This window comes from Trachypithecus francoisi, unplaced genomic scaffold (genome assembly GCF_009764315.1).
Source record: "Trachypithecus francoisi isolate TF-2019V2 unplaced genomic scaffold, Tfra_2.0 Lachesis_group4, whole genome shotgun sequence".
Classification (NCBI taxonomy): Eukaryota; Metazoa; Chordata; class Mammalia; order Primates; family Cercopithecidae; genus Trachypithecus; species Trachypithecus francoisi.
Genome location: NW_022681469.1, coordinates 104171235 through 104191828, shown reverse-complemented (window position 1 = coordinate 104191828; position 20594 = coordinate 104171235). Strand labels below are relative to the sequence as shown.

Here is a 20594-nt window from a genome sequence, read left to right as displayed (position 1 = left end):
CAATCTAAAAAGCTTCCAAGATTCTCTAGTCTGTTTGGCTTCACATCCTAAAAGTGCTCTCATTGTTTCTGCAGATGTGTTTATAAACGAGGAAGAAAAGCTTACAAACTCCTTCACTTCCGTAGGCAAGCTTCGGGGGGATCTTCACAAAACGTCTCTCGTTTACGCACATCCCAACAAGAGCCTGGTCCATCCCTGTGATCAGCTGCCCTTTCCCCACAAACACGTTGAAAGTGGAGTCTCTGTCATAGCTGAAGACCCGAAGGGTAGGGAAAGAGAGAGAAAAGTATAAATAGTCCCTTCCTCAGTAAAAACCAACATGTCAAAATGCGCCCACAGATGTAATGTGGCCACAGCAAAGCAAAAAGCCTGCCAAGGAGTTACTGATACAGGAACATCTCCACTGGACAGTACTTGTGGGGTTGGAAATTTTAGACTATCTTGAATATTGCCAGCAATCAGCATAACTCTCTCTAGAAAAAAAAAATGTGTGAAGCTGATTTTGCAAAATAATTACCTATTCTTTCACACACACAAAAAAAGAAAGAGTTGGCTGTGGTCATGCCAGGGCTTTGGAAGGCCAAGGCAAGAGGAGTTAAGTTGAAGTTAGCCGGGGCAACAAAGTAAGGCCCACTCTCTACTAAACAAATAAATACATATAATTAGCCAGGTGTGGTGGTGCATGCCTATAGTCCCAGCTACTTTGGAAGCTGAGGCAGGAGGATCGCTTGAGCCCAAGAGTTTGAGGCTGCAGTAAGCTATGATTGTACCACTGCACTGTAGCCTGAGTGACAGAGTCTCAAAAAATAACATAAAATAAAATAAAATACTTTACAGCCGGGTACAGCGGCTCACGCCTATAATCCCAGCACTTTGGGAGGCCGAGGAGGGTGGATCACCTGAGGTCAGCAGTTTGAAATAAGCCTGGCCAACACGGTGAAACCCCATCTCTACTAAAAATACAAAAAAATTAGCCAGGCGTGGTGGCACACGCTTGTAGCCCCAGCAACGCAGGAGGCTGAGGCAGGAGAATTGCTTGAACACAGAAGGCAGGGAGGTTGCAGTGAGCCGAGATTGTGCTACTGCACTCCAGCCTAGGCGACAGAGCGAGACTCTGTCTAAAAAAAATAAAAAATAAAAAATAAACTTTACTTCATTTTCTATGTCATTGGTACCCAAAAGCAACATCATAGATACTAATGGCCTAAGTTCACACACACACACACACACACACACACACACACACTCTTGATTTTTTTGTTGTTGTTATTTAGTTTTTATTTCATAATCATAAACTTAACTCTGCAATCCAGCTAGGCATGGGAGAGAACAAGGAAAACATGGAACCCTTGAACTGCAGCGGGAGCACAAAGATTCTAGGATACTGCGAGCAAATGGGGTGGAGGGGTGCTCTCCTGAGCTACAGAAGGAACGGTCTGGTGGTTAAGATAAAACACAAGTCAAACTTATTCGAGTTATCCACAGTCAGCAGTGGTGATCTTCTTGCTGGTCTTGCCATACCTGGACCCAAAGCGCTCCATGGCCTCCACAATATTCATGCCTTCTTTCACTTTGCCAAAGACCACATGCTTGCCATCCAACCACTCAGTCTTGGCAGTGCAGATGAAAAACTGGGAACCATTTGTGTTGGGTCCAGCATTTGCCATGGACAAGATGCCAGGGCCTGTATGCTTTAGGATGAAGTTCTCATCTTCAAATTTCTCCCCATAGATTGACTTGCCACCAGTGCCATTATGGCGTGTGAAGTCACCACCCTGACACATAAACCCTGGAATAATTCTGTGAAAGCAGGAACCCTTATAACCAAATCCTTTCTCTCCAGTGCTCAGAGCACGAAAATTTTCTGCTGTCTTTGGAACCTTGTCTGCAAACAGCTCGAAGGAGACGTGGCCCAAGGGCTCGCCATCGACGGCAATGTTGACGAACACGGTAGGGTTGACCATGGCTAGTAGTACAGGACTTTCCTCGGCGGCAGCGTCTGCAAAGCCCACACTTGATATTTTTTAAAGTCATCCAGCTAAGTCAAACACAGAGGCAGCATGGTAAGAGCATAAAACATACTTAAACTCTCTTAACCTCAGTTTCCTCCACTGCAAAATGCAAGAAATAGTAACAGCCTTCCCAGTATCTGTATAATAACGTGAAAAATGCTCTGAAAACCTAAGTGCTATGCCAATATTGCTATAATTATCACAGGTAATAGAAAGTATGATGTAGTCTTACGATCATTAATATACATGTTTTAAAGGCTGACAGGCAATGGCCTTAGATCAAAAGATAAATAAGGAAATCATGGCTGTGACTCACACCTTTATCTTCTTCAATGTCAAATCTAGCAATCAACAGGGGTTTGCCTATTAGGGGACTGTGCCAGGTGCTTTGGGGGATATAAAGTACAAGGCACGGACTTTGCCTATAAGTAAGTACCTTATAAACTGATAGAGACCCACAGAGTTTCAGAAGACATGAAATACAATGCTCTATGGCATTTTAAAACAACAGATTTTTACTCACTGACATGGAGGGATATATACAATATGAGTAAAGGGCAAGTTACAATGCCAGGTGTGGTGGCTCATGCCTATAATCCCAGCACTTTGGGAGGCCAAGGAGGGTGGTTCACTTGAGGTCAGGAGTTTGAGAGCAGCCTGGCCAACATGGTGAAACGCCATCTCTACTAAAAACACAAAATTAGCAGGACGTGGTGGTGTGCACCTGTAGTCCCAGCTACTTGAGAGCCTGAGGCACAAATATTGCTTGAACCTGGGAGGTGAAGGTTGCAGTGAGCTGAGACGGTGCCAGTGCACTGACATCCAGCCTGGGTGACAGAGTGAAACTCTGTTTCAAAAAGGGTGGGGGGTGGGAAAGGAAACAGAAAGGAAACAGGTTAACGCAGTCTAAAATCACCCCATTTTCAACTTACATATATAGATGCATTTGAAAAAATCCACAAGGCAATACATGAAATCTTATCTATTATCTACAGGTAGAGGACTTTAGGTGACTGAATTTGTTTTCTCTTTAATTATCCTACTTTTCAAAATGATCATGTAATTACTTATGTAATAAAATGTTAAGAGTTGCTGGGATTTATTTCATGAGAATGTGTCACCCTTTATTTTGCAAAATACTTTCACTTTTTCCTCTCTTTCCCTAATGAACAGTTTGGGCTAGCAACAGAGTCCACCTCACCACTCCCCTCAGGGCAGCTTCCTGAGACCTGGCCCTCTTCTCTTTCTCCTCCTAGTTTTACAGCCTATTTTAATAGGTTTCCTTTCTTCAAGGTCAGTGAACAGAAAGCAAGATTTCAAGTACAGGCCAACAAGCCAGAGGACAAAAGCACATGGCCAGTTTTGTGCCCAAGTCAGCTTTACACCTCCACCCTCTACCTCCGGGGCCCCAATCCCCACCCCCTGGAATGCCCGCTCTTGAATTACACTTGGCTGGGGACTCACCCTGCCACTAAGCCATCATCAAACTGGCAGATTTATTATAATAATGGGCCAGAAAGCAAGACTTCAAAGATTCCCAAGCACAGAACACACAGAAACAGCAACAATGCACCGGCATACTTTAAAAATATTTTTTTCATTCACAGAACCTGAATATAGGCCGGGCGCGGTGGCTCAAGCCTGTAATCCCAGCACTTTGGGAGGCCGAGACGGGCGGATCACGAGGTCAGGAGATCGAGACCATCCTGGTTAACACGGTGAAACCCCGTCTCTACTAAAAAAAAAATACAAAAAACTAGCCGGGCGAGGTGGCGGGCGCCTGTAGTCCCAGCTACTCCGGAGGCTGAGGCAGGAGAATGGCTTGAACCCGGAAGGCGGAGCTTGCAGTGAGCTGAGATCCGGCCACTGCACTCCAGCCCGGGCGACAGGACGAGACTCCGTCTCAAAAAAAAAAAAAAAAAAAAAGAACCTGAATTTTACAGAGTATTTATTATTGTTGGGCACAGTAGCAGACTAAGCTCTTCAATATATACTACACCATTTAATCCTCATACAATACTTTAAGGTGGGTGCTATGATACTCAGACTCTTTGCAGGTTACAAAATTTCCCAAGCTCATGAAATTAAACATGAGGAGGGAAAAAAGTGAGAATCTAGGACCATCTGACTCTCACACTCCAGGGTCAGGGCCTCCCTAGAGGTGTATAGAAATAGTTGTTGCCCAGCTTGGGCAACATTGTGAAATCCTATCTCTACTAAAAATACAAAAAATTAGCTGAGCATGGTGGTATGCGCATGTGGTCCCAGCTACTCGGGAGGCTGAGTTGGGAGGATCACTTGAACCTGGGAGGCGGAGGCTGCAATGAGCCAAGATCATACCCTGGCACTCCATCCTGGGTGATAGAGTGAGATCCTGGAAAGAAAGAAAGGAAACAAAGGAAAGAAAGAAAGGAAGAAAGAAACAGGTGTCGCCTCACGGTATTAACTTCTTCATTTGATGTTGCCTAACCACTGTGAACAATTAAGCACCAAAGTGCTAAAAACCAAAAAACCTTTCTGAAAGAAAATGTATGCATTTATACATTAAAAAGGTATACATTTATACAAGAGGCTAACAATGCAAGACCAGTCTTATCTATTGCTTAAAATTCTGACCATCTGCAAAAATAAAGTTGTTCTGAACAAATTTATTCTGATCAGCACAACTGGCACAAACTCATGGGCAGCATCAAGCCCAGAACTGGTCATGAAAATTATTTCTGCACACTCTGGAATAAGCATTTATACAACCTGTCTTGGGATCTGGCTTATTTACACCTTTTACAGGCATCTCATCCAGGGGCCCGCAGGAAACAGATGACACACCCAAACGAAGTTGTTCCAGGAAAGTTTAATAATGGGGTTATGCACAGCTGAGATCATAATCAATGGTGAAAAACTGAAAGGTTTTTCCTTGTGATTGGGGACAAGGAAAAGATGCTTGCTTTCAACACTTTTGTTCAGCATGGTCCTAGAACTCCTAGCTAGAGCAATTAAGCAAGACAAAGAACTACATGGCACAGAAATTGGAAAGGAAGAAGTAAAAATACCTCTTTTAACAAACGAAATAACTTTATATATAGAAAATCCTGTAAGAGTCCATAGAAAAAGCTGTTAAAACTAATAAACATTGGACTTCATGGTTCTGTGGGGGAAAAAAAAAATTAATAAACAAATTTGGCAAAGTTGCAGGATACAAAATCAACACCTCAAAATCAGCTGCATTTCTATACACTAATAATGAACAATCTTAAAAAAGGAAATGAACAAAACAATCCTATTTACAATAGCATCAAGAAGAATGAAATACTTAGGATTAAACCTAACCAAGGAGGCAAAAGGAGGAAACTACAAAAACATTGCTGAAAGAAATTAAAGAGGGCCAGGCGCAGTGGCTCATGCATGTAATCCCAGCAATTTGGGAGGCCAAGGCAGGCGGATCATCTGTGGTCAGGAGTTTGAGATCAGCCTGGACAACATGGTGAAACCTGTCTCTACTAAAAATACAAAAATTAGCCAGGCATGGTGGCATATGCCTGTAATCCCAGCTACTCGGGAGGCTGAGACAGGAGAATCGCTTGAACCTTGGAGGTGGAGATTGCGGTGAGTTGAGATTGCACCACTTCACTCCATCCTGGGCGACAGAGCGAGATGAAAGGAAGGGAAGGAAGGGAAGGAAGGGAAGGAAGGAAGGAAGGAAGGAAGGAAGGAAGGAAGGAGAAAAAAAAGAAATAAATTAAAGAGGACACAAATAAATGGAAAGACATTTCTTGTTCATGGATTGGAAGACGAGACGGGTGGATCACGAGGTCAGGAGATCGAGACCATCCTGGCTAATACGGTGAAACCCCGTCTCTACTAAAAAAATACAAAAAAGTAGCCGGGCGCGGTGGCGGGCGCCTGTAGTACCAGCTACTCCAGAGGCTGAGGCAGGAGAATGGCGGGAACCCGGGAGGCGGAGCTTGCAGTGAGCTGAGATCCGGCCACTGCACTCCAGCCTGGGCGACAGAGCGAGACTCCGTCTCAAAAATATATATATATATATGGCTAAGATGTCCACACTAACCAAAGCAATCTATTGATTCAATGCAATTCCTACCAAAATCCCAGTGGCATTTTTTGCAGAAATAGAAAAAAAAAAAAAAAAAAAAAACTAAACTAAAATTCATATGGAATTTTTTTTTTTTTTTTTTTTTTTTTGAGATAGAGTCTCACTCTGTCACCCAGGCTAGAGTTCGGTGGTGCCATCTCGATTCACTGCAACTTCCGCCTCCCAGGTTCAAGCAATTCTGCCTCAGCCTCCCGAGTAGCTGGGATTACAGGCATCTGCCACCATGCCTGGCTAATTTTTGTATTTTTAGTAGAGACAGGGTTTCACCATGTTGGCCAGGCTGGTCTGGAACTCCTGACCTCAGGATCAGACCGCCTCAGCCTCCCAAAGTGCTGGGGTTACAGATGTGAGCCACAGTGCCTAGCCTTAGAATCTTGAAGGACTCTAAATAGCCAAAACAATCCTGAGAAAGAAGAACAAAGCTGGAGGCCTCACACTTCCTGATTTTGAAACCTATTATGAAGCTATTGTAATCAAGGCAGCATGGTACTGGCCCAAATACAGACATATAGACCAACAGATCAAAGTAGCCCAGAAATAAACTTTTGCCTATATGGTCAAATGATCTTTGACAAGGGCTAAGGCTACACAGTGGGTAAAGGACGGTCTCTTCAATAAATGATGCTGGGAAAATTGGATCTCCACATGCAAAAGAATAAAGTTGGATTCTTACTTTATACCACAGGAAACAATCAATTCAAAATGGATTAAATACATAAATATAAGATCCAAAACTATAACACTAGGAAAAAACACAATGGAAAAGTATCATAACATTGTATTGGATATGACACCAAAAGCACAGGTAACAAAAACAAAAACAGACAAAGGGGACTTCGTCAAACTTTAAAACTCTGAGCAGCAAAGAAAACAATCAACAGAGTAAAAAAGCAACCTAAAAAATGGGAGAAAATGTTTGCAAACCTCATATATGATAAGGGATTAATATCTAGAATATACAAAGAACTCCCAAAACTCAACAAAATAACCCAATTTTAAAACAAGCAAAGGGATTGAATGAATATTTCTCCAAAGAAGATATACACATGGCCTACAAGCATATGAAAAGATGCTCCACATCACTAAACAGCAGAGAAATGCAAATCAAAAACCACAATGCAGGCCAGGCATGGTGGCTCGTGCCTGTAATCCCAGCACTTTGGGAGACTGAGGTGGGTGGATCACCTGAGGTCAGGAGTTCAAGACCAGCCTGGCCAACATGGGAAAACCCCATCTCTACTAAAAGTACAAAAATTAGCTAGGCATGGTGTCATATGCCTGTAGTCCCAGCTACTCGGGGGGGCTGAGGAAGGAGAATCACTTGAACCTGGGAGGCAGAGGTTGCAGCGGGCTGAGATCACGCCATTGCACTCCAGCCTGGGTGACAAAAGTGAAACTCTGTCTCAAAAAAAAAAAAAGAAAGAAAGAAAAAGAAAACCACAATGCAATATAACCTCACACACACTTGTTAGGATGGCCACTATCAAAAAATTGGAAAATAAAAAGTGATGGAGAGGATATGGGAGAAATCGGAATCTTTGTGCACTTTGATGGGAATACAAAATGTTGTACTTGCTCTAGAAAATGGCCTGTAGGCTCTTCAAAAAATCAAAAATAGAAGTACTGTGTGATCTAGCACTCCTATCTCTTGGTATATACCCAAAAGAACTGAAAACAGAATCAGGCCGGATGCAGTGGCTCATGCCTGTAATCCAAGGTTGAAGCTTGAGCCTAAGAGTTCAAGAACAGCCTAAGCAACCTGGCGAAACTCCATCTCTACAAAAACACAAACATTAGCCATGTGTGGTGGTGCACAGGTACTGCAGTCCCAGGTACTTGGGAGGTTGAAGTGAGAGGATCGCTTAAGCCCAGGAGATCAAGGCTGCAGTAAGCTGTGATCACGCCACTGCACTCAACCCTGGACAATAGAACAAAAGACTCTATCTGAGCCGGGCGCAGTGGCTCATGCCTATAATCCCAACACTTTGGGAGGCCGAGGTGGGTGGATCACCTGAGGTCGGGAGTTAGAAACCAGCCTGACCAACATGGAGAAACCCTGTCTCTACTAAAAATATAAAAATCAGCCAGGCGTAGGGATGGGTGCCTGTAATCCCAGCTACTTAGGAGGCTGAGGCAGGAGAATCACTTGAACCTGAGAGGCGGAGGTTGCGATGAGCTGAGATCTCACTATTACACTCCAGTCCAGGCAATAAGAGTGAAACTCTGTCTCAAAAAACAAAACAAACAAACAAACAAAAAAAAACCACTCTGTCTAAACTAAAATAAAAACAAAACAACTCAGATATTTGCACACACATGTTCACCTCAGCACAATTTACAATAGCCAAAAGCTAGAAGTAACCTAAATGTCCATAAACAAATAAATGGATTTTAAAAATGTGGCATATACACACAATGAAATATTATTCAGCCTTAAAAAGGAAGGAAATCCTATCCCATGCTACAATATGGATGAACCTTGAGGACATTACATAAAGTGAAACAAGCCAGTCAGAGAAAAACAAATACTGCTTGATTCCACAAATTATATGAGGTATCTAAAGTAGTCAAACTCATAGAAACAGAAAGTGGAATGTTGTTATCAGGGGACAATGAAGAGGGAAAAATGCAGAGAAGTTGTTCAATGGGCATAAAGTTTCAATTTTGCAAGACGGAAAAATTCTAGAGATATATTGTACAACAGTGTGCATATAGCTAACACTATTATACAGTTCAAAATTATTAAAATGGCAAATTTTATGGTTTTTTTTAAGTAATAACAAAGTGGCTATGTGCAAAGGTGTGTACAGAACACAGCAAAACACAAGGGAGAGTGCCTCTGTGGCTCGGTAGGGAATGCTGCTATCACACCCGAGCTTGAATGACAGAGACAGAGAGGGCAGCTAGGGGCTATCTGACAGGAAGTGGGCCCTTTAGTTTAGGGCCACAATCCATGGTGACCCTACAGACAGGAAGCCAGAGGAATAAATACCTTCACCTCACTCTCTTCCCTCCCATACCTGATAGGGTTTGGATCTGTGTCCATGCCAAATCTCATGTTGAAATGTAATCCCCAGTGTTGGAGGTGGGGCCTGGTGGGAGGGCTTAGCGCCATCCCCTTGGTGATGAATGGGTTCATAGACCTGCTTGTTTAAAAGTGTGTGGCACCTCCCACTCTCTCTCTCTTGCTCCCGCTCTTGCCGTGTGAGATGTCTGCTCCCGTTTTCCCTTCTGCCATGACTGTAAATCTCCTGAGGTCCTCACTCAAAGCTGATGCCAGCATGCCATGCTTCCTGTACAGCCTGCAGAACTGCGAGCCAATTAAACCTCTTTTCCTACAAATTACCCAGCCTCGGGTATTTCTTTCCAGGGACACAAGAATGGTCTATTACAATGTCCCATTGGCTGAACCCAACCAAAGCCAGAAGACAAAGGGTCATTAATGCACTCCATACTATGCACATGTAGTCCATACAGGTCAGTCTCCCAGAGCAGAAAGCAAAGGGAACAGGTGGAGGGTGGACCTAGAAAGGCAAAGGGAAACCACCTAGCACATCCAACAACCTCCTTTACTCTCCATCAGCTTATTTTTGTCCCCTTCCATCACTGCCCCAGGGGGGTGATGGGAAAGGTGTCTGTAGCACCCTCTGATGATGCTCTTTAAAATTATTAACCCAAGGACCACTAAGACAAGAGACATCAGAGTCAATTCACTAAACTGTCTACATAGAAGCTCACGTTTTATTGGTGACACATTACTTGAGATAAATAACTATCCTCATGGCTATATTCTTCCTTTTTTTTTTTTTTTTTTGTCACCCAGGCTGGAATGCAGTGGCATGATCTTGGCTCTGCAACCTCTGCCTCTCATGTTCAAGCAATTGAACCTCCCTGCCTCAACCTCCCTAGAAGCTGGGATTACAGGCACAAGCTACCACGCCCAGTTAATTTTTGTATTTTTAGTAAAGATGTGGTTTCACCATGTTGGCCAGGCTGGTCTTGAACTCCTGACCTCAGATGATCCACCTGCCTTGGCCTCCCAAAGTGCTGGGATTACAAGCATGAGCCACCGCAACCATCCCCCCATGGCTATATATATATATATCATTTTTTTTTTTTTTTTTTTTTTTGAGATGGAGTCTCGCTCAATCTCGGTTCACTGCAACCTCCACCTCCTGGGTTCAAGCAATTCTCCTATCTCAGCCTCCTGAGTAGCTGGGATTACAGGTGCACGCCACCACGCCCAGCTAATTTTTGTATTTTTAGTAGAGATGGGGTTTCACCATGTTGGTCAGGCTGGTCTTGAACTTCTGACCTGGTGATCCACCCGCCTCGGCTTCCCAAAGTGCTGGGATTATAGGCGTGAGCCAACGTGCCCTGCCCCCATGGCTATATTCTTAAGGCATAATGGGGCTTCTAAATGTAGGTTTAAATCTGCAATAAGAACAAACTTTTAAAAGGACAAATGGCAGGCTGGGCACGGTGGCTCAAGTGGTAATCCCAGCACTTTGGGAGGCCGAGGCGGGTGGATCACTTGAGCTCAGGAGTTCGAGACCAGCCCGGGCAACATGGCAAAACCTTCTCTCTACCAAAAATACAAAAATTAGCCAGGTGTGGTGGCACATGCCTGTGATCCTAGCTACTCGGGTGGCTGAGGCATGAGAATTGCTTGAACTCAGGAGGCAGAGGTTGCAGTGAGCACCACTGCACTCCAGCCTGGGAAACAGTGAGACCCTGTCTCAAAAAGAAAGAAAAAAAGATTGCCATATTTTGAGAACCTGTAACAGAGGGGAGGCAAAGTAAGGAAGAACAAGTCCACTGGGCATGGGAACTACCTTCTGGGGGCCTCAAAGTTGGTCCTGTCTCACTTGGGCCAACTCAGATGGCTGACTCACAGGGGACCTGCTTCACATTTGGACTGTGGTCCTGCCACCACCCTTCACGAATGGGACTGAAACTCACCTCCTCACTGGCCGCCTAGCTCCCAACTGGGACTCATCCCCTCTGCTGGCTGAGTTTCACCACTGAGACTGGATCTTACTGCAGACTTGAAAGCAGGGAAGCAGAGTCTGGCTTTTCTGCCTCCCACCTCCCTCTCCACACATTCACTCCCAAAGGGGACTCTGGGCTTTCTAGACCCTTTGCCCAAGACTATTTCCCTCAAACAACCATCTCTACCAGTAGCTAATGAGACATGCCAGGGAGAAAAGAAAAGCAGTTAATGAACCAGCAAACTATCCAGACGGGAAAGTGTGAGAACACTGCAGAGGAAGAAGGGAGAGGAGGTGAGGGAGGAGAGAGGGAGCATGTGGAGCAGAGAAGAAATGAGAGAGAACGCCTCCATTTATAGCTCCTCGGAAAATCGAAACATGAGCTGTTGGCTTGGATGGGCTTTGGCCCATTAAAACATCATTAAATGAAAAACTTCGCAAAGCAGAGCAAAATCCATTGCTGTTGTGGATTTTTGTTTTTAAGCAACTGCACAAATTAAAATGTCAAATCCCTATAGATGATTCCCATTTTTCACAGGGCTTAGCCCAATAAAATACCATACAGCCAAATTAAATTGTTCATATAAATGTGTAATTGCTTGCAATGACCCACAAATGAACATTCAAAGCCCTGATAATAAGTCTTCACCAGGGGTGCTTGGCCAGCTGCCAATGGCCTCAGGAGACCGCAGCGAGAAGTGGCTAGGATCTTCTCCTAGTTAGCAGAAACGCACAGGGCTAACGCACAGTAGCAGCCTCCCTTTCAGCACTCCCCTTCTCCATAGAAAGAGCTGCGATGCAGAGTCACACTCTAAACAACTCCAAAGTTAGCATGTCCTGACCTGGCCAGTTGCTCTGACACCACTGTTCCCATCAGGCCCCCCTGACTCCATCCTGGCTGCTGCCCAGCCCACTGCCTCTTCCCTGAGGACCAGTCCTGCTGAAAGGGTGAGCCTGGGCCCCCACTTAGGCCGATGTGATTTAACACCCAATAGGGTGGACACCTGCCCCAAGCAGGAGCCATCAGATTATTTCCTGGAAACCTGTGAGACAGTCCAGCTTGTCGGCATTGGTGGTGGATCCCAGAGGTCACGTGTGCAGCATGGGAAGCTTGCTGGAACACTCTTTTTCTCGTGGGAGAGAATGAAGCCCCGTTTGCAACCCCTTGGGAAGAGGCAAAAAGTCACCTCAGTCCATGATTCCAGACCCTCACAAGTAATTGGCGATCCTTCCAGTAAATTCCCACTCATTTCTGCTTAAGTCTGCAGGAACGGGCTTCTGTTTGCCCCAACCCTGACTTGAGGGCAGGGATTTTTGTCAGCTTTATCCTCTGCTGTATCCCAGCACCTGGAATGTTAGAAGCTGGATGAATCCCTGTGTAAAACGAAGCCCCAATGAGGCTGATCTCTAGAACTTCTACTTACACTATCAGTCCATCCACTGAGCACCTCAGTCCCCTTATTCCTCTGAACAAAAACCTTCCCTTCACAAGATTCTGAACAGAAGCATATATTCAGGGCAACTTGAATCTATGGGATGAAAAAAAAAAAAATACCAAAGTCCACAACACCCAGCCCAGCCACTCGGGCCTCCAATGGACTGGTTCTCCCATACCATTCCAGTGCTGGGTCCCCCACCTCCTGACCCAAATATTGGGGCCTCTCACTGTTCCTTGAGTATGCACTGCTCAGACCCAGACCCTGGTCCACCCTATCCACTCTCTTAAACACACTCCCCGCTTCAAGGAATGAAATCCCACCCACGCTCAAGGCCCAACTCAAGCATCAGCTCCTCCTCAAAGCCTTTCCTATGGCTTCAGCAAGAAATCCTTCCCTCCCTGGAATGGGTAGAGGTATCTATGCATACTACTCACAAGGCACTCACTGCACGCTGGCTGCTTTGTGTGAGGCATGAGAGCACTCAGTCCAGAATCTGGAGGTCAGTTATATTAGCTGGGTGGCCACTGTCCTCTCACCTTTCTGGACCTGTCGCCCCTCCTCCCACCCCTCATTCCCACGGCTTTTTCTCCATAGCCCTCACCAACTTCTAGTTTACCATATAACTTAAGAGCATGCCTGTGCTCTCACTAGTATGTAAGCTCCAGGAGGGCAGAGATTTCTGTTTTATTCACTGTTACATCTGCAGCCTCTGCAAGAGTTGACACTCAGTAAACATTTGTTGGATGAATAAATGAATTCCAGCCTGGCCAAGCTGGCGAAACCCTGTCTCTACTAAACATACAAAAACTAGCCAGGTGTGGTGGTGCACGCCTGTAATCCCAGCTACTCAGGAGGCTGAGGCACAAGAATTGCTTGAACCCAGGAAGCAGAGGCTGCAGTCATGTGACACTGCATCACTGCACTCCAGCCTGGGTAACAGAGCGAGATGCTGCCTCAAAAAAAAAAAAAAAAAAGAATGAATAAATGAATGAATATGTAAAATGAAGTTAACCCCTGTTAATGAGTTCATGATTCTTTCATTTCTTTAGTTAGTTTTTGAGACGGAGTTTAGGTCTTGTTGTCCAGGCTGTAGTGCAATGGCGCAATCTCGGCTCACCGTAACCTCCACCTCCCAGGTTCAAGCAATTCTCCTGCCTCAGCCTCCCAAGTAGCTGGGATTAGAGGCATGCACCACCACACCTGGCTAATTTTTTGTCTTTATGGTAGGGACAGGGTTTCTCCATGTTGGTCAGGCTGGTCTCAAACTCCTGACCTCGGGTGATCTGCCCACCTCGGCCTCCCAAAGTGGTGGGATTACAGGCGTGAGCCACCGTGCCCGGCTGAGTCTGTGATTCTTTTAGAGCAGTGGTCTCCAACCTTTTTGGCCCCAAGGACCAGTTTCATGAAAGGAATTCAATTTTTCCATGACCGGGGTAGGGGGATGGTTTTGGGATTATTCAGATACATTACATTTATTGTGCACTTTATTTTCATTATTATTACCCCATAATATATAATGAAATAATTATACAACTCACCATAATGTAGAATCAGTGAGAGCCCTGAGCTTGTTTTCCTGCAACTGGATGGTCCCATCTGGGGGTGATGGGAGACAGCAACAGATCATCAGGCATTAGAGTCTCATAAGGAGCTCACAACCTAGATCCCTCACATGTGCAGTTCACAATAGAGTTCATGTTGTTATGAGAATCTAATGCCCCTGCTGATCTGACAGGAGGCTGAGCTCAGGCCTTGATTTGAGCAATGGAGAGAGACTGTAAATACAGATGAAGCTTTGCTCGCTAACCTGCTGTTCACCTCTGCCTATGAAGCCCAGTTCCTAACAGGCCACAGACCACAACAGGTCCATGGCCCAGGGGTTAGGGACCCGTGTTTTATTTATTTATTTATTTTTGTAAATTGATGTCCCATTTCAGCACCCCTGTTTTAGAGCAATGGTTCTCAAGGTGTGGTCCTCAGACCAGTAGCATCAGCTGGGAACTTGTCAGAAAAGCAAATTCTTGGGCCCTATCTCAGAGTTACTGAATCGGAAACCGTATAACAAGCTCTCAACGTGATTCGGAAGTATATGCAGTTTAAACACTACTGTGCTAGAGCATCTACAACTCTGTATACCCAAAAAGGTATGTGGTAGGCACATAATAATATTCATCAAAAGACAAGCCTGGACCTGAAGGTCTGCAGACACACCCCTGAGCTCCTCCCTGCTGAATTTTAGTCATCCTTGGGTCTTATCCCTGCCATCCCAGTTTTCCATCCTAACCTATCCTCCGACACAGACACACAAACACATGGTTTAAGCCTTCTCTGTGCTTTCAAAGCTACTTACCTTTCTTCTACCACATATGCGGGTGGACTACAGACCATAGATTATGGCCATGAACTACCCGGGTTCAAATCTCCGCTCGACCACTTAGTAGTTAGGTTCCTTGGGCAAATCATTTGAACTTTCTGAGCCTCGGTTTCTTTATTCGTAATGAGGTACCTACCTCACTGTCTTGTGAAGTTAAATGAATTCTTCTAAGATTAAATGAGTTAACATATGTGAAGGCACATGGTAAGAACTATGTGTGAACTTTATAAGAGACAGAGTGTGCGCTACTATCTTACTGTACTTATCACACTAGGCTGTAATAGCCTAGGCTGTAAGTGGTAGGGATGGGGAAGAGACATACTAGACTAGGACTAGTCTCTGTCTTGAGGGATAGACACTGCAAAATGTTTGATGAATAGATGGTAGCTCCTCCATGCTCTTTAAACTGCCCTACACTGCCTCACAGTGGCTGCCAACCGTAGAGATGTTCTAGATAGTAGGACAACTTGTTCTACTGAAATTAATTACTATCAACTCAAGCAACAAATTCCTCCCTATGAAAGAAGCACATGAAAGAAGATACGCAAATGGTCTATAAGCACATGATGCTCAATATCGTTAGCCATTAGGGAAATGCAGATCAAAACCACAATGAGATATCATTTCTTTTGTTTTTTTTTGTTTTTTTTTTTTTGTTGAGACAGAGTCTCACTCTGTTACCCAGGCTGGAGTGCAGTGGCCAGATCTCAGCTCACTGCAAGCTCCACCTCCCGGTTTACGCCATTCTCCTGCCTCAGCCTCCCAAGTAGCTGGAACTACAGGCGCCCGCCACCTCGCCCGGCTAGTTTTTTGTATTTTTTTAGTAGAGACGGGGTTTCACTGTTTTAGCCAGGGTGGTCTCGATCTCCTGACCTCGTGATCCGCCCGTCTCAGCCTCCCAAAGTGCTGGGATTACAGGCTTGAGCCACCGCGCCCGGCCGAGATATCATTTCACACCCACTAAATGGTTATAATCAAAGACAGACAGGCCGGGCACGGTGGCTCACGCCTGTAATCCCAGCACTTTGGGAGACCAAGGTGGGCAGATCACCTGAGGTCAGGAGTTCGAGACCAGCCTGGCCAACATGGCGAAACCCCGTCTCTACTAAAAATACAAAAATTAGCTGGGCATGGTGGCAGGCACCTGCAATCCCAGCTACTCAGGAGGCTGAGGCAGGAGAATTGCTTGAACCCGGAAGGCAGGGAGGTTGCAGTGAGCTGTGATCGCACCATTGCACTCTAGCCTGGGTGACAAGAGCGAAATTCTGTCTCAAAAAAAAAAAGACAAGTATAAGTGTTGATGAGACGGTGGAGAACTATGAACCTTCGTACACTGCTGGTGGGAATGTAAAATGGTGCAGCCATTGTGGGGAAACAGGTTAGCTATTCTTCAAAACGTTTGTAACATAGTTGCCATAGGACGCAGCAATTCCAGCTCCTAAGTGTATATCCAAAAAAAGGAAAAGGTACATCCACACAAAACCTTGCATATGAATGTTCATAACATCATCATTCATGATAGCCAAAAAGTGTAAACAATCCAAATGTCCATCAACTGATAAATGGACACAATGGAATATTACACATACGGCCACAAAAGGGAATGAAGTACTGATATACCTTACAACATAGATGAACCATGAGAGAAGCTGGATTATACAAAGCACCTCAAATTATGATTCCATTTATACGAAATGTCCAGAAAAGGCAAATCCATAGAGACATAAAGTGGATTTGTGGTTGAAAGGGACTGGAGGGCAGTCTAACTGGGGTTGGGGAGTGACTGCATTTCTTTTCGGGGGATGATGAAAATGTTCTGGAATTGGCTAGTTGTGATGTTTGCACAACTCTGTGAATATACTGAAAAACACTGAATTGTACACACCAAAAGGGCAAATTGTCTGGCATTATATCTCAATAAAGCTGTTTTTTTTTTTTAAAGCAACTAAAACAGTAATAAGAATGATCATTTCTAAGCACTTGCTAGTGCCACATACTATGCTGAAAAGCTTTTGTATATTCATTGTCTGGAACTTCAAAAAAGTCAAGAGTCTACAAAATATTCATAATGACCCTAGGCCTTGGGGCACATAGCAGGGGCTCAACAAATAGCTCTCTCTGCCTGATCTAGTGATTCACGAAGGCAAGTGCTGGCACAGACCAGCGTTTGTAATAAAAGCCTTGGGGAGGAGTAGCCTGGTGCTGGAGGAAGAGAGGCCTGTTAAACCCGAAACTAAACTGGAGGGAAACTGGAGAGCGGTGCTGTGATCCTGAGGCAGAGCTGAGAGAAGGAGTTCTGGGCCTGGTGTAGGGCCTGGTGCAACGCGGAGTGACGGTCCTGGACCACCTCCCGCCCAGAAGAGGTGTTGTGTTGTGTTTTGTTTTGCGATGGAATCTCTCTATGTCTCCCAGGCTAGAATGAAGTGGCACGATCATAGCTCACTGCAGCCCCAAACTCCTGGGCTCAGGCGATCCTCCCGCCTCGGCCTCCCAAAGTGCTGGGACTACAGGCGTGAGTCACCACGCCCAGCCCCAAGAGAGGTTTTTTGTATGGCCGGAAAGGGAAGGGCAGTGGTAGCTGCGCGCACAGACTTCTGGAGTTGGATTAAACAATCTGACTCCATTGTTTCAATACGCTTCGTAGCCTCAGTTGCTTGTTACCTTACTGATAAAATGAGGGTAGTGATAGTACCTACCTCACAAGACTGCTGTACAATTAAATGAGTTCACTACAATATGGAAAGTACTTACAATTACATCTACACATTGTTAACAGCTCATTATTTGTTTGCGCCTGCTAGCCTCTTCATCATCATCGTTTTGTGTGAGAAGCACCATCTGACTACATTTCCAAGGGAGCGGAGGGAAGGAACAGGAAAGGGAGAAGAGAGGCAGGCACGAACATCCACTCTTAGGGTTCCAGTTGTGCAACGCGGCCCCCACTCACACTGATTATTTTACACTGATTTTGCGTGTGTCCATGCGCTGGAGGAAAGGGAGGGCGTGGTCTACCCCAACCCCGCTGCTCATGGTCTTCCAAGGGTCCAGTCCAGGCGGGCGGCCTACGGCACGTGAGGGCCGGAAGGCTCACCCGCGGCGGAGGGTCTGGGGTCCGGGAGGATTTGGGCAGCGGAAGAAGGGAGGAGCGCGGATGCACGGGGCGGAGCTAGGGGAGGTCCGGCAGGAGGGAAAGGCCTGTCGGGAGAGAGGGACGCGCATCCGCGGAGGCCGCGCCGGGCGCCAAGGGCGCGGTACCTGGAGTCGAACTTCTGGCCGTCGGGGAAGGTCCCCACGTAGTGGTAGCGCACAAAGTCGCCGGTGCGCACGGTGCGCGGGCACTCGTCGGGCACGAAGCGCCGCTCGATCTGCAGCTCCGCGTCGGATCCCAGGCCCGCCACGGGCGCTGCCTGCCCGGTCACCCAGAGCAGCAGCAGGAGCAGCGGTGGCAGCGGGGGCCTCCAGCCCTGGAACGCCATCGGGGCGGCGAGGAGAGTGGCGCGGACGCAGTGCGGAGCTCGAGCTGCACGGGTCGGCCTGGGCGTGCGGCTGCGTTTGTAAACGTGGAACGGTCTCCCGGCCCTCCCCGGGCTGCAACCACCACCCCCTCTCCCCTGCCGCCCGCCCCCCGGCCACAGCTCGAGGGGAGGAGCCCAGCCTGGCCGCGCGCCGAAGGCGGGCCTGCTGCCCTGCCCCGCCCGGCCTTGGGAATGTGCGCGCCGCGGCGGGGAGTGGGGCTGGGAACTCCAAATGGGGACCCAGTTTGGGCCTAGGGAGGGCGTATCCCCGAGCGAGACACTGTGATCTCCAGACAAGGCTTTGGCCCAAAGTCGGAAGAGAAAAGCGCGCACTACCCAAGCCCTCCCGCTGGTCTCCGCCCATCCCTGGAGACACCGGGTTTGGTGCCATGAGGCGCTCCTAAGAGGCGGTGGATCCAATTTCCCCTTGCTGCTTTGGGGGGGGGGGGATTAGATTTTATTTTTTTTAACTTAGTTACAAAGGTATGGTCTACCTTGAAAGAGACTGAAACCATCCTTCGGGATTTTTTTTTTTCTTCCTACTTAAAGGAAACGGGAGGCCGGGCGCGGTGGCTCACGCCTGTAATCCCAACGCTTTGGGAGGCCGAGGCAGGCGGATCACGAGGTCAGGAGATCGAGACCATCCTGGCCAACACAATGAAACCCTGTCTCTACGAAAAATACAAAAAAATTAGCCGGGCATGGTGGCGCGCGCCTGTAGTCCCAGCTACTCGGGAGGCTGAGGCAGAAGAATCCCTTGAACCCGGGAGGCAGAGGTTGCAGCGAGCCGAGCTTGCGCCACTGCACACCAGCCCTGGCGACAGTGCGAGTCTCCGTCTCAAAAAAAAAGAAAAAAGAAAAGGGAGGCATGTAGTGTGAGAGGTTCCCGTGACAGTTGTCTAGGCAAGAGTTTTAAGGCACCGTGAGGGTCCCCCAAGCCATCAGTGGCCGCAGTGTGAGCTGATACTTGCAGATGTCCCCCAAGCTCCCATATAGGAGCCTGTGCCAGGGAGGACTTCATCATAGAGACCCAGATGCCACAGGAATCCATCAGAGTAGTCAGATGCACTTGGAATTGGAATTGGCTGTTATAATTTATTAAAATTTTGGAATAATGAAAGCAAATCAACGCTTTTTCAACTCGTTGTGGAAGCAAACACAATTCTGATACCAAAACCTGGCAAAGAGAGCAACAAAAAGGAAAAATAAAACTGAAAAAAACAGGGCACGATCTAATTTATAAATATAAATGCAAAAATACTGAATAAAACGTGGTAAAATCGGATTCAACAGTGTATTAGGTCAGGCGCAGTGGCTCACACATGTAACCCCAGCACTTTGGGAGGCCGAGGTGGTTGGATCACCTGAGGTCAGGAGTTCAAGACCAGCCTGACCAACATGGTGAAACCCTCTCTCTACTAAAAATACAAAAATTAGCAGGGTGTGGTAGCGCGGCCTGTAGTCTCAGCTACTTGGGAGACTGAGGCAGAAAAATCGCTGGAACCTAGGAGTTGAAGGTTACAGTGAGCCAAGATGGAACCACTAAATCGTGCCATTGCACTCCAGACAGAGTGAGACTCCGCCTCAAAAAAAAGAGTAAAAAATAAAAAAACAGTATGTTAAAGGAAAAATATACCATTACATGGACTACCCAGGTGAGCTTCTGCAAATAAACAAAGTGTCAGTATTCTCTGTGACATGAAGATAAAACAATAATTATAAGATTATTATAATCAATTAGGTTTCAGGGATCGAGTGAGAAACTACACGAACAACAAGAAAAATGTTCATTGTTCATCTTAGAGCTTATTCTAGAAATAGAACACCTATTAATAAAACTATAGGACAGAAGAAGGGGGAAAAAAGCTCTAAGATCATGTGGCCATAGACTCAAAACGGCATGAGATAAAATTCAACATCTACCTCTGATTTTAAAAACAGAGGGCCTGGTGGCTCACTCCTATAATCCTAGCACTTTAGAAGGCTGAGGCAGGAGGACTGCTTGAGCCCAGGAGTTTGAGACCAGCCTGGGCAACATGGCAAAACCCCACCTCTATAAAAAAATACAAAAATTACTCACCCCTGTAATCCCAGCACTTTGGGAGGCCAAGGGGGGCAGATTGCTTTATCTCAGGAGTTTGAGACCAGCCTG

The 20594-nt window shown here is 46.2% G+C and overlaps 2 protein-coding genes across 2 annotated transcripts in view; both read right to left on the bottom strand.

The window, feature by feature from the left end:
- The window catches only part of FKBP9 (FKBP prolyl isomerase 9), a 54830-nt gene extending 36228 nt beyond the window's left edge, over positions 1 to 18602 (bottom strand). Inside the window, exons 1-2 of the mRNA XM_033194157.1 lie at positions 18183 to 18602; positions 106 to 251 (exon numbers count right to left, since the gene is read on the bottom strand). Coding sequence (XP_033050048.1) covers positions 106 to 251; positions 18183 to 18403 — 367 coding nt within the window. The 5' untranslated portion in view covers positions 18404 to 18602. The remainder of the gene's footprint in view (positions 1 to 105; positions 252 to 18182) is intronic.
- LOC117073366 (peptidyl-prolyl cis-trans isomerase A-like) lies at positions 1264 to 1982 on the bottom strand. Its single transcript, XM_033194158.1, has one exon. The coding sequence runs from the start codon at positions 1962 to 1964 to the stop codon at positions 1476 to 1478; it is 489 nt and encodes a 162-aa protein (XP_033050049.1). The 5' UTR covers positions 1965 to 1982; the 3' UTR covers positions 1264 to 1475.
- Positions 18603 to 20594: the final 1992 nt, after the last annotated feature.

Coding starts and splice junctions, on each gene's coding strand:
- LOC117073366 (XM_033194158.1), bottom strand. CDS start 1,964: ATGGTCAACCCTACCGTGTTCGTCAACATTGCCGTCGATGGCGAGCCC.